General features: G+C 56.7%; 5 protein-coding genes and 1 non-coding gene across 6 annotated transcripts; 3 read left to right on the top strand and 3 right to left on the bottom strand.

Moving 5' to 3' along the window:
• Nucleotides 1-395: 395 nt before the first annotated feature.
• P884DRAFT_295521 (major facilitator superfamily domain-containing protein) lies at nucleotides 396-2,684 on the top strand (the record flags this gene model as incomplete). Its single annotated transcript, XM_069444334.1, has 7 exons — nucleotides 396-707; nucleotides 808-901; nucleotides 974-1,247; nucleotides 1,356-1,821; nucleotides 1,909-2,104; nucleotides 2,185-2,261; nucleotides 2,421-2,684. 7 exons carry the CDS (start codon nucleotides 396-398, stop codon nucleotides 2,682-2,684), a joined length of 1,683 nt encoding a protein of 560 aa, XP_069301359.1.
• Nucleotides 2,685-2,754: 70 nt separating this feature from the next.
• On the top strand, nucleotides 2,755-3,308 carry P884DRAFT_252941 (uncharacterized protein). The gene has a single exon (XM_069440755.1). It carries the CDS (start codon nucleotides 3,052-3,054, stop codon nucleotides 3,265-3,267), a length of 216 nt encoding a protein of 71 aa, XP_069301360.1. The 5' UTR covers nucleotides 2,755-3,051; the 3' UTR covers nucleotides 3,268-3,308.
• P884DRAFT_t2 lies at nucleotides 2,902-3,000 on the top strand. The gene has a single exon. It is a non-coding gene; the product is annotated as a tRNA-Ser (tRNA).
• A 332-nt stretch (nucleotides 3,309-3,640) lies between the features above and the next one.
• On the bottom strand, nucleotides 3,641-6,381 carry P884DRAFT_191013 (glycoside hydrolase family 3 protein; the record flags this gene model as incomplete). Its single annotated transcript, XM_069437563.1, has 3 exons — nucleotides 3,641-5,637; nucleotides 5,698-6,086; nucleotides 6,152-6,381. The coding sequence occupies 3 exons, from the start codon at nucleotides 6,379-6,381 to the stop codon at nucleotides 3,641-3,643; spliced, it is 2,616 nt and encodes an 871-aa protein (XP_069301361.1).
• A 2,162-nt stretch (nucleotides 6,382-8,543) lies between these two features.
• On the bottom strand, nucleotides 8,544-10,456 carry P884DRAFT_393 (uncharacterized protein). Its single transcript, XM_069445867.1, has one exon. The coding sequence runs from the start codon at nucleotides 10,289-10,291 to the stop codon at nucleotides 8,699-8,701; it is 1,593 nt and encodes a 530-aa protein (XP_069301362.1). The 5' UTR covers nucleotides 10,292-10,456; the 3' UTR covers nucleotides 8,544-8,698.
• Nucleotides 10,457-11,539: 1,083 nt separating this feature from the next.
• P884DRAFT_295524 (uncharacterized protein) lies at nucleotides 11,540-12,393 on the bottom strand (the record flags this gene model as incomplete). The annotated part of the gene is made up of 8 exons (XM_069444335.1): nucleotides 11,540-11,582; nucleotides 11,634-11,713; nucleotides 11,812-11,827; nucleotides 11,892-11,930; nucleotides 11,998-12,095; nucleotides 12,176-12,197; nucleotides 12,282-12,314; nucleotides 12,374-12,393. The coding sequence occupies 8 exons, from the start codon at nucleotides 12,391-12,393 to the stop codon at nucleotides 11,540-11,542; spliced, it is 351 nt and encodes a 116-aa protein (XP_069301363.1).
• Nucleotides 12,394-12,580: the final 187 nt, after the last annotated feature.

A 12,580-nucleotide genomic window follows, 5' to 3' on the forward strand; every position in this document is an offset into this window, starting at 1 on the left:
CCGGCCACGGAACCGAGTAGCAACCGTTGCGTCGGGGCAACCCACGCGCCTTTCTGCAGCCGAACAGCGGCGTCGTAGCCGCAGCTTCGGGCCTAACGCGCCATTTTTGGCAAGTATCCGCCATCACGCAATATGTAGCGTGGTGTATCTGGATGGCGGCCTGCCGTCTCTTGTGTCTCGGCAGCCACCCTGTGAAGCTCTCGACTCTCAACGGGGCCGAGGCGTGGTCACAGATTAAAAGGCCAGCCGTTCGCCGCTTGTACGACCAGAAGAGAAGATCTGTCTTGGAGAATCCCTACATCCTGCAACTCCCACCGCCACGGACGGATCGCTCTCGGTGCCGTCTTAATTACTTGTGAGAGCTGAGTTCGGGTCGCGTGCTGATCGAGTGGACCATGGCGAGCCCCCCTAACGCGAGTGTCGGCCGGCTCGGCGACGACAAGCACGGCGCCGCCGTCGTCGACACCAAGGACGCGGCCGCCCTCACGTCGCCGTCCGCCAGTGAAGAGTCCGGCTCGGAGGAAGAGCTCGAGGACGAGCTGGCCAAGAACCCCTTCCTCGACCCTGTCGTTGCCGCCCACTGGAAGAAAGTGTACGAGGAGGCCGACTACGAGTGCCGCCATGCGTTTGATCCCACCTTGACGTGGACGGAGGAGGAGGAGAAGCGGGTGGTCCGCAAGCTGGACTTTCGAATCTGCACGTGGGCGGTGTGTATCTGCACTAAATTAACCTTCTTACTTCTCTCGGGGCGTCACGGCTCGTGGGCCAAGAACGGCGGGCTGACAAGAGAGTCGCGCGGACAAATAGTGTGTCATGTTCTTTGCCCTGCAGGTTGACCGCGGAAACCTCCAGCAGGCCTTGTCCGATAATCTGCTCGACGACCTGGGGCTCAACACCAACGGTACGAGACCATGACTCTGGTTTCGGTCCTGGCTCTCCCGAGAGATGTACGCATTTCTAATGCGGCAGACAGATTACAACCACGGCACGGTCGTGTTCCTCGTCGCCTTCTTGCTGGCCGAGCTGCCGTCTCAGCTGGTATCCAAGAAGATCGGGCCTGATCGGTGGATTCCGATCCAGATCGTCCTCTGGTCGGTCGTCGCCATCTCGCAATGTGCGATGAAGGACCGTTCCGGATTCCTCGCAACCCGCGCCCTGTTGGGCCTGCTAGAGGGCGGCTTCATCCCGGACATTGTCCTCTGGCTCTCCTACTTCTACACCTCGCGCGAGCTGCCCATCCGGCTCAGGTTCGTCTCCTCCTCCTTTCCCTCCCTCCCTTCTCTATGCCCCTTGGGCAACTCGTCAAGGCCGTGACTGACTCTTGGACTGGCGAAACAAATCTGAGAGAACAACAGCTACTTCTGGACAACCTTGTCGGTGACCACGATCATCACTTCTTTGCTGGCGTTTGCCCTCCTTCACCTGCGCGGCGTCAACGGCTGGGCCGGCTGGCGATGGCTCTTCCTGGTAGAAGGGCTCATCACCCTGACCATCGGGCTCATCTCCTTCTTCAACATGCCCGCATCTGCCGTGCAGACCAAGACTTGGTTTCGGCCGAAGGGCTGGTTCAGCGACAGGGAGGTCGCCATCGTGGTCAACCGGGTCCTCAGGGACGATCCCTCCAAGGGTGATATGCACAATCGTCAAGCCATCACGCCCCGCCGCCTGTGGCACGTCCTCAAGGAGTATGACCTGTGGCCCTTGTATGCCATCGGCATCATCTGCTTCATACCCCAGGGGCCAGTCGGCGCCTACCTGACTTTGACGCTGCGGTCTTTGGGTTTCAGCCCGTTCACAACCAACCTCCTGACGATTCCTTCGGTACGCAGCTCTCTCCTACCTGCCCCCTCCCTTTAGGACTCTTGCCCTCGGGAAACGTCCGCCGGCTGACTCTCAACTTGACTCCAGACCGTATTTCACATCATCACCCTCCTCATCATAACCCGCATCTCCGAGTGGCTGAACCAACGAGCCCTGGTCGGCGTGTGGCAGAACATCTGGACCCTCCCGTGCATCATCGCGCTCCGGTTCTGGCCGGGCGTCATCGATAACGCCTGGGGGACCTACGCACTCATCACCGTTCTCCTATCCTACCCCTACTGCCGTAAGTTAACTCATTCCCAGGAAAACAGCCTGACGATGGGGAGATTCCCAAACTAACCAGCTGCTTTGCCCCTGTTGTAGACGCCATCAACGTGGCTTGGGTCTCCAAGAATTCCAACAACGTCGGCACCCGCACCGTCGCCTCGGCGCTGTACAATGTACGTAACACCGGTGGCCTCCCGTCAATTCTGTTGTCCCACTTTTTCTTCGCTTTTTTCTTCTTTTCCTTGTCTGTCTTTTTTCCCCCGAATACCAGACCAAGGAAGAAGGAAAGGGAAAGAAAAAAAATTGTTGACCCTTTTCGTCCTTGCAAACAGATATCCGTTCAGCTCGGGCACGTGTGCTACTCGTTCATCTACGTCGACAGCGACAAGCCCTACTACCGCAACGGCAACACGAAGCTGCTGGCCATCAACATCCTGTCCATCCTGCTCTTCCTGGCCACCAAGGCCTACTACTTGGCGCGTAACCGCTACAAGGAGAAGGTCTGGGCGGCCATGAGCGAGGACGAGCGGGCAGAGTACATCCGCTCCAGCAAGGTCACGGGGTGTAAGCGGTTGGATTTCAAGTTCGCACACTGATTTCTATTTCGATCTTGGAGCCCGGTTTATTCTCCCAGGAGGTGTGGTCTGGGAGGGTTAAGGATCAGGGGTTGGTTAAGCGTAGATGGCTCTGAGAGCTTTCCGCCTCGTCCCAAAAGAGACATAGGGATAGGTAATTACGGAATATGCCCGGCCTACACATTTGTGATCTGGTAAACTCATATAAGCTACTTGAATGCAACCACAAACAAGCGGAGTCACTTTGGCGGAGTGGTTAACGCGCTGCCCTGCTAACCTTTCTTAGCGGTCTTAGGCAGTTCCTTCGGGAGCGTAGGTTCGAATCCTACAGGTGACGCTTGCTTTTTTGCTCTCTAACAAACCAATCAACCAACTGACCGACCCCAATATGTATGCTTTTTCATGTTCTTTTTTCTGCTTTTTCCCCTCCTCCTTCTCCGCTCACTCCTCCTTCTCTTTTCTTGTGTTCTGTACTACCATGGACACCGAAATCAAGAGAAATATTACCACCCCAGTTCCGCCGTCTGTTTCTCTCACACTATTAATACCCGATCTTCAGTACTTTTTCTTCCGCTATTGTCGATTATTAAACCATTGCCCGTGACGGCGGTGGTGCAACCGGCGCTGCCTAATGTGGCTTGTCGGTCTCAACACTGTGTAAAATGTGTGTATCTTCTGAGCTTAATGCGTCCGGGAGGCATCAGTCCCCAACCTATCCTCCGTCCTGGACTGCTGCTCGCCACTTTTTTGATCGCGCCATGATCCGCTGCCAGCCCTGTTCCGAAAGTACCGAAAAGCGAGGTATCTCGTGAATGGAAATAGTTGGGGACGCTGTACAGAGGTACTTACAATGAATATTAATACCTTAATAAGTGCCTTCTTTTTGCTCGCCGGAACTTGCCAAGTGCTTTTCTCCATCATACTTCTGATTAAGAACATGTAGTACCATCCCTCCGCTTGCCGCTGATGAAACTCATTCAAGGAAGCTCAATCTTGAGATCCAACTTCCGGCTGCTCCTCCCAACATATGCCGTCTTGGGATACTTGCTGATGACCCAGTCCTGCACCGTGACGTCCCAGTTGCTCAGGTCTCTGCGCGTCAGGCGGCCGGTGAACTGCCTCGTCTCGCCGGGTTCGATCCGCATCCTGTCAAAATCGCGCAGCTGCACCTTGGGATCCTCGGGACCACCCAGCGAGACGTAGAGCTGCGGCACCTCCTCGCCTACAACGGATCCCGTATTCGTGATGTCGGCCGTGATTGTGTAGACAATGTCGTACAGCTGGCGGTTGCCGCCGGGGGAGTTTCCGCCCGAGGACCGGAGGAGCGGCTGGGGGTCGTCATCGGTGGCGTGGGGCGGGAGGAACTCCTCGGCGGTCTGGCCGTAGTGGGGATCGGCTGAGGCCCTCCTGGGATCGGTCGTGTTGAGGTACGGGTAGATGTACTGGTAGACGTAGGGGAACTCGTCCTTGGGGAACAGATAGTCCTCGAGGTCGGTGGAGAAGTTGCCAAACGTCGGGGCCTGAGCCGTGGTGCCCGTCGTGGGCCGGTACTCGCTGACGTTGGACTTGACGACGCGGATGTTGCTGTACTCGAAGGTGGTGTAGCTCAGGCCGTGGCCGAACTCGTAGATGACCGAGTCATCGTCAACCTTGTCGAAGTAGCGGTAGTCGATGAAGACGCCCTCGGTGAAGTCCTGTTGGGGCGCATCATTGCCGTTATTCGGCTTGTACAGGACGTCCGCGCCATAGCTTTCGCGGGTCTTGCCCCAAGTGAAGGGCGAGCGGGCGGCCGGGTTGACCTTGCCGTAAAGCACGTCGGTGATGGAGTTGCCCGACTCCTGGCCCGGAAGACCAGCCCAGAGAATGGCCGTGATGTTGGGGTTGTCGTACCACTCGGTCAGGAGGACCGGGCCGACCGAGTGGATGACGACGATGGTGTTGCTGCACCAGCTCGAGACGTTCTTGACCAGATTATCACCGTTGTTCCAGAGAGTCAGGTTCTTACGGTCGCCCTCGTTACCGTCCACGTTGATGTAGCCCTCGCCTGAGTCGGCATTGACGAAGACGATGGCGGTTGCATTGGCCTGCGAGACCAGAGCCTTTGTCTTTTCCTCGGCGTAGTTGGACAGGATGCTCTCGTACCTCGTGCCGTCCTGGATGGCCTGGGCCTGAAGCGCGGCGTCGGGGGAAACGAGGTACGGATAGTTGGTTGTGCCGGATCCCCAGCCCATGGCGAGCGTGCCTTCGTTACAGCCGCGGTCGCTGCAGCCGTTGGGCCCGTTGGGGCTCGACCCAGCATCCTCGCCGATGACGGCCACGAACCTTGGCTTGTTCAGGGGTAGAGAGCCGGTATTCTTCAGCAGCACCGTACCCTTGGCGGCAATCTCCCGGATGAGGTTGCCGTGGTCGGCGCGGACGTCAACGTGGGAATTAATCTCCTGGTAGCCCTGCTTGGCGGCCCAGTGGATCGGGCCATAAGTGTCGTCGGTCCAGAAGGAGAAGTTGATTGGTTCCAGGTCGATGGTCTTGGTGACCTTGAAGAGGGCGGCCATGATGCGCATGGCCATGTCGTCGAGACGGTAGGCAGGGACTGTGCCGTTGAGGACGGCGAGGGTGAGATTGGCGCCCCAGAAACTGACGCCAGTGTTGAACTGGGTGTCGCCCGGCATGGACATATCGAGACCAGCCACGGCGCTTGCTGCGCCAGTGTGCTGTGCCTGCCAGTCGCTCATGACGAAGCCCTGAAACCCAAGCTCGTTCTTGAGGAGGTCGTTCAGCAGCTTCGAGTTCTGGCAGGCGTACGAGTTGTTGACCTGCTGGTACGAGCACATGACAGAGCCGACGCCGGCCCGGACGGCATCGGCAAACGGCCAAAGGTAGAGCTCGTGCATGGTCTTGTCGTCAATGTTGGAGGAGAGGGTTTCGCTGATGTTGTAACCGTAGCCCTGGGCTTCTGGCACCTGTCTGAAGTGCTCTGCAGCAGAGTCAGCAGCTCGAAGCCGCGGGTCCGAGACGGCCGTCCTTGACTACTCACCCTGCTCGTTTCCAATAAAGTGCTTCGCACAGGCGATGACGCCAGCATCCTGAATGCCCTTGATCGTCTCGGACATGCCGATGCCGGTAAGGACGGGATCCGGAGCGAAGCCTTCCCAGTTACGACCGCCCTCGGGCATGCGGCCAAGGGGGCCGGCGACTGGTCCGAGAATGACATTGATGCCCTTGCCTTTGGCCTCCTGGCCCATTGCGTAGCCGCGACGGTACATCAGACCGCGATCCCAGGTAGCAGCAACGGTCTGGCCAGAGGGGAACGCTGAGTTGTAGTCGGCTCCTCGGATGCCGAGAGGGGAGTCATGCATGCACAAACTGCGAAGTCCCAGGCGAGGGATCGAACCCACTTGGCCGACGCACTGCTCAGCCTCCCAGCTACGGTAAGTTATTGTTAGCAGAGAACCATTTGCATGTTACCTGGACAAAATGACAAAACTTACCCAACTCCCGTGGTCAAGTTGACCTTCTCTAGCAGAGTCATTTGGGAGACAAAGGCCTTGGCCTGGGCATAGGCCTCCGCCCAGCCGTCGGCGTTGGGATTCATCCATGGCGACGGGTAAAAAGGTTCAGATCTCGCGAGGGGCTTCTCGTGAGCCTGACGATGATTGTCAGCAAGTGAGGTTCTGGCGGGAAGCGTGAGCAGCCATTGGGCTGCGGCCGGAAGTTGCATGTCGATTGCAGATTGCAACAGTCAACGGTGTCGCCGCTAATCTGAGTGGATGTGGGTGGGGTGCTGCCCGAAGAGATCGTGCTCGAAGCAGGACTGGGAGGGTTGGGGTGGTCTGGAGGAAAGGGGAAGTTGATCGGGGAGTGAGTCTTTTGACGAAAGCCCGTCCATACCTTTCTCGATTCAATGGTGGCTGCAACGGCAAGGGTACTGCCGAAGAGGCAGGAAAGCGCAGCAGCCTTCATGTCGGACAGCGTCGCTGCAGTTTGAGTGCGTTCACTGCACAGAAAGAAGCAGCTGCGGTGAACCGAGACGATTGGGAGATAGCACCGGCAGAGATCATCGCCGGGGAGGAGCCTGGAGGTGACACACGGGGCGCACCCCGGCGCCGGTGACGTGTGTTTATAAGTGATTTTCCAGGTTCGCGGGAGGACTGGCTTGTTTACGCTCCCTCGCCTCGTAGCCCCACGAGCGATCGACAAACACTCGCAAGGCCGATCGGTCGGATCTTTTGCCCGGGACCACGGTTACTTCGCAGTAGTTACTGATCCATTGCGCTTTCTCGCTGTGGTTTCGTGTGGGGTAGGGTCCTGCCAGATTCCTCTGAGGCCGGTATTCGTAAGTATCTGTAGTGTACATAGTACTGTAGTCCGTACGTACCGGTCGACGTTCCCGGAGCTGTTTGTGCAGCGCGAAGGAAGGCTGCGTCGCATCCGCAGCCATGCTCCCGACTCGGTTCGGATTGGTGTGGAGAAGAAACGGGCCGATCTGTTCGTCTAGAAGCTCCAGAAAGATGCCATTAGTGTATAGTGTACAGCGAATTGGGCTTTCACGGCGAGGACTTACAGAGCAGCCATCCAGCCATTGAGATCACTGGGACCGCCAACGGAGCTGACTAAGGATGGAGCTTCCATTCTACACAGTATTGTTCCAAGAGCTGCCTAATCAGGGCAGGCGCCGGCCTCTTGGCGGAATGGCGGGGAAATCTCGTCAGGTTGCCCGAGTTGCCTGAGGTCACTCGACTTCCAACAACTTTTGTGTACTATGCAGGTTGGTGCCTTCGTAGGAAGCACAACACTTGCGCAGCCATCCGTGCCAACACACTCCGTACGCTCCCAAGTATCCATACGTAGTGGAGCTTCGAGTTCCCGCCGCTCCGGCTTCGTTAACAGAACACGATGGTGGGAATGTGAAGATGGGGATCGGCGTTCGCCCCCCGAGACACGCAGTCCCCTGCGTTTCGGCAGTGTTCTGCACGCCCGGCGAGCACAAAGGAGCACTAAAAAGCCACGGCTTCCTGCTCATGCAAAATCACCCGCATCCTTCGCAGAACATGGCAATGCTTCTTGCTTGTCGTCAATTACTTACCTCTTCCACTAGAATCCAGAGTGTTGTTGTACCTTCCGGTCTAACGGGTCGCACAATGATGTCAGCTCCCATTGGCCTTGTCCACATGACCCAACTCGAGCTCCCCAACATTTCCCCGCGCACACCCCGCATAAGAGAATTCCTAGTGTAACTTATGTCGGCAGAGCCAAGCTCCTGCAACTGGGGGCCGGCTGCGCTCCCCGGTCCCGTTGCCCGACCAAAAGTGCAATGACACCTCACTGTTTCGGTCAAGCTCCCGGCCTAAACGCACTAGCATCGGCCCTATTTTTTTTTTCTTTTTCTTGGGATCTGGAGCAGCTTGGCAGCGTTGCCGACGCGAGCTGGAGTAAATAGTAGAAACCACAAAAGTACGAAGTCCTTCCGGACTTATGTACTGTACATACGGAGTACGCCTCGCGCCGATATTTTCGTCGTCGTCGTATTCTACCCCACCATCACCCGACATCGTCCGCGCTGCCTTCGGCTGCAGGCAGGCTTGGAAGTCGTCTGAGGTGTAACGTTAGGTAACGTTAACGTAGCAGGCCGCAGGTGCCGCACATGCCCGGCTGGTTCCATTCCCAAGCACCTGGTTTAGTCCAAGTAATCAGAGTCTTGTACTGAATACGGAGTACTGTGCGCAGTCTTGAGATTCAAGGTTTCCAGGTCCCAGGTCTCTGGAACCAACAATACGAACCGTGGCAATGTGGGTATGGTATGATCAGACCCTGTTGATCTGCTGCTTTAATAATAAGCCCGAGATGGCTCCTCCAGGCGGACGAGATGCTGCCAGCGGGCCGCTCGAAAGCTCTCGAATCAGCCATCAGCTGGCGCGTCTTAAGGTTCTACGGATACAGCACTCCACATCCATCACTATCGTCTCGAGACCTCTCTCCCGCAAAGCCGCCCGCCGCCAACACCACCACCAACAACAACACCCCTGAATACCTCTTACCTACTTGTCATCTTCTGCTTCCTCCCAGCCCTTCCTCAGGGCCTCCCTCAGGGCCGTGAGCACCGGCACGAAGAAGACGGGCTGGAGAAAGAACCTCTCGTCGCCCGGCACGGCGTTGGCCAGACGCTCCATGGTGATCATGTCCTCGGCGGGATCCTTCCAGTCCCTGACGTCGTCCAGGAGGCAGACCGTGTCGAACATGCGGCGGCTGCCCTTGAAGTGCGCGTCCCGCTGGTTGCCGAACGCGACGGCGTCCCAGACCGGCCCGTTCCTCCGCTGGAACGATCGCATGTAGCGGTAGACCATCCACAGGCTCTTCTTGGGCCCGTCCACCCGCATGAGCACGAAGAAGTTGGTGGACGCCACCTCCTGCGGCCGGTTGAGCGACCGGTTCGCCACGTACACCTCGCCGAGGGGCACCAGGTACTCGGGCAGCCCGATTCCGTCGTGGTCGTCGCCGTGGTCGTCGTCCTTGTCCGGGCCCCCGCCGCTGCCGCCGCCTCCCTCCTGAGCCGCCGCGCGGCGCCGCGCCATCCGCTCGTCCACGGCGAACTCGAGCACGTTGAGCTCCTCGGCCCTGGCCTCGTCCTCCTTCGGCTGCTCCGGCCGGTCGTGCGGGTCTGCGGCAATCAGCGTGCTCGACACGCCGCCGACCTTGAGGAAGTACTCCACCCTGGAGCCGCCCGTTTCGCTGCACAGGGGGAACTCGAACGCGGCCCTGCCCCTGACGTACCTCTTTAGACGTAGCAGATCCTCGTCCGAGGTGCAGTCCATCTCCTTGATGAAGTTCAAGAACTCGCGTCCCCACTCAAGGCCGTCGTCACGGCCGTCCGAGCCCTCCTCGGCGGTGGCGTGGTGCGTCCTTCTCGCCCGCTTCGCGCCGGTTTCTGCGACTCCGCCGTCTGTGCCAAGAGACGGCCTCTTCTGGGCCAGGATCGCTGTTTCTCTCACACCAAGCCCACCGGTCACGTCCGTCCCCTCGTCCAAATCGTGTTCGTAGTTCCTTCGAGATGAGGTATCATATCCAGCCCTCGGAGCCGGACCTGTGTGACGTAGCGGATCAGAAGGATTTTCACCCTGTCTTCCCACTGGGGCTAGTCGAGCAGCCAAGTAAGATCTCAGATCTGAATTGTCAGAGCTGTCAGCGCGTGGGGGTTGGCATGGCCCGGTTGATTTGGACTTACTACCCAGCTCTTCGACGACGCGCTCGAGCTCGCTGGTCGCCTTATCCAATCTCGACTTGAGTATGATGCGCTCCATCTGCTCCTCTGAGGAGCGCAATTCCACGGCCTCCATTCGCCTCACCAACTCGGCCTCAGCTTGCTTACTGATATGACTAGCATTTGCCTGTGTATGCCTGTCGAAACCTGCCGTAATGAGATGCCTCTCTGCAAAAGCTCCCGGATATTCGTCCGCTGCTAGGTACTGTGACCCAAACGGTTGAGAAATTCCGGACGCAGGCTGGTTGTGATAACTGGGCAATCCGTGTGTTGGCGTAGCCGGTCGGGAACGCCAGAGGGGGGAAAACCGGGTCATGGTCTCGTACGATGCTATGTTCATGGAGCCGTCCGAGACCGCCCTCGTTGAGGCCATCCCTATACGCGCCTCATCCTCTTCCTCTCTGATTCTGTAATCGTTCGGCAAGTATTGACGGTGCTGACTGAAGGAGCCCCAGTGTTCTTCTGTCAATCGTCAGCAGTTGCGAGTAGCGCCAAAAGACTCGGTCCAGAGAGAGGGTGTCGCCCAACTGGATGGTGGATGGCACCGTCCTTACTTTTATTGTCATCAGCCATCGTGGAAAGCTCTCTCCTCCTCCCTGAGCTCGGTGTTGAGAGAGATGCCGCTTGATGATCGTGCCGGCACCGAATAATCACTTTGTTCCCCCGCGACCAGAATCGCAGAAACCTGGCAGATCGACGTGTAATTATCTGGTTACCGTCGCTGCGTTTGTCAACTCGCAGAGATGGTTGCGTTCAGAATATTCAGTTCTCGCTAGATCAGCATGAGAAAAGAATAGAGACACGAGCTTAGAGAACGAGCAACATGTATCTTGAGCGCAGCCGATGTTTTCTTTGCCTCTGAGTTTTTCTGTGCAGATACTGCAGAGATAACCAAACGCCGAGCACCAACGAAGCAGTCCCAACAAAATTTGTAAAGAGAGACTTGTTGTGAGAGAATGTTCCGGAACCTTTAGGGTTTGGGGAGGCAGAGCAAATGGGTTACCAATGGTTGAAACATAACTAATTAGGGGTAGAAGAGCACCAGAACAGAGAGGCGTTTGAATATTTACTTCAATGATCGTTGCCGGGAGTGTCGTTCTGTGGAGTCCGTCAAAGTTGCCATCAGATAAACTTGAATGATCAGCTGTCAAAGCAAGACACTTCCGAGTTTGATTAGCATAGTCCATAAAAGCAAAGTGGAATGGTTTTGAAAATATAGCGTCAAAAGGTGTGGAAGAGAGCAATGACGACCTCTCTCAAAGAGACCTAGAAGTCAAACTTTGGAAGGACGAATGGCAACCTGCCAGATGATTTGTAGGAGCGGCATTGCTCAGAAGAACCAAGGTGTCAGTTTATTCCCAGACAAGACTGTGCCAATGCATGTTCACCTGCGGCTTGCAATGCCATGTACACTGTAAAAACGCCAAACAAAGGACGCCTGACCTTTTTTCTCTCACAATGCTAGTTCTTCTGGCCCATACCCTCGAGAAAAGCCAAGCTTAACCACGCTCACCACCTGGAGCAGTGGACCGTTGCCGTTGCCGAGACGAGCAGTAGACCCAACAACTCGCACAACAGCTACCACAACATCGGACAAAACGTGACACCAATCATACCCTGCCTAGCTCAGCAGAACAATGATGACGCTATCTCCACGCAGGAACCTGTTGACCTGTCAGCGATGACTCGACCCCTGAGGCAGAATCCGAGCTCACATCTTGCTGATGAACCGATCCTTGTTTACCGGCCGTCCTTTCTTGCCATTGTGTACTGGTGTTTCCGTCCACATCTCTTTCTGTTTCAAGCAAATCAGCAACTCTCCTGTGCCCTCCACCCCACGGGAGAAAGAACAGCCGGATTTCTCATCTACAGCCAGCAGCTCGTAATACTTACAACATTCTCTAGAATCCTGCCGGGTGGTTAGCAAGGAACCCCAACAATCAAGCCGTAACAAAACAGACGGGTATCCTTACATGTTGCAGTGGCGGTCAAAAGCCTTGACCCTCGCGAGCCTGAAGAGCACCAAATGGGTCAGCAGCCTGGTCCTCCGCACCCATCTGATCAGATTGAAAAACTCACAGCTTGCGATTCGACCGAATGCTGATCAGCACTTGCGCGTGGCTACGCACGGCCGTCTGCAGCAGCGACAACGGTCCATTGCTCATCTCCCAGGCCTCCTGTACGTGCGTTCGTGAGCACAAACCAGCTCCAGAAGACCATTCCCTCGTGACTCCCTCTCCCTGCTCCGGAAACGTACCAGCTGGGCGATCTCATACTCCCTATCCCAGTGGGAGAAACCATCAGCATCTCAAATCAATCAAAAACAGATAAAGAAGGGCTAGGGGTCCAATGCAAGGACTCACGTGCACTCATTGCGCGGCTTCTGGAGAAGCGCTCTGTGGTAATGGTCAGCCAAACGGTCCTGGCCTTCATCGGGCATATGGACAAAACTCACTGAATGTTGACGTCTGACATCTTTCTGGCGGACTGAATCTATGTGCTTCGATGGAGTGAAATGAAGGTGGATAGGAGACCGGTCGGAAAGGAGACAGTGTCGCTGTTTTTAATGTTTCGATGTTGAGAACCGTGATGAGAGAGCTGCCGCGAAGGCGAACTGACGCCCCACAGCAACGCGACCTGGCGGGCAAGTCACGTGGTTGGA

The sequence above is a fragment of the Thermothelomyces heterothallicus genome (assembly GCF_042370625.1).
Source record: "Thermothelomyces heterothallicus CBS 202.75 unplaced genomic scaffold P884_scaffold_1, whole genome shotgun sequence".
NCBI classification, from domain to species: domain Eukaryota; kingdom Fungi; phylum Ascomycota; class Sordariomycetes; order Sordariales; family Chaetomiaceae; genus Thermothelomyces; species Thermothelomyces heterothallicus.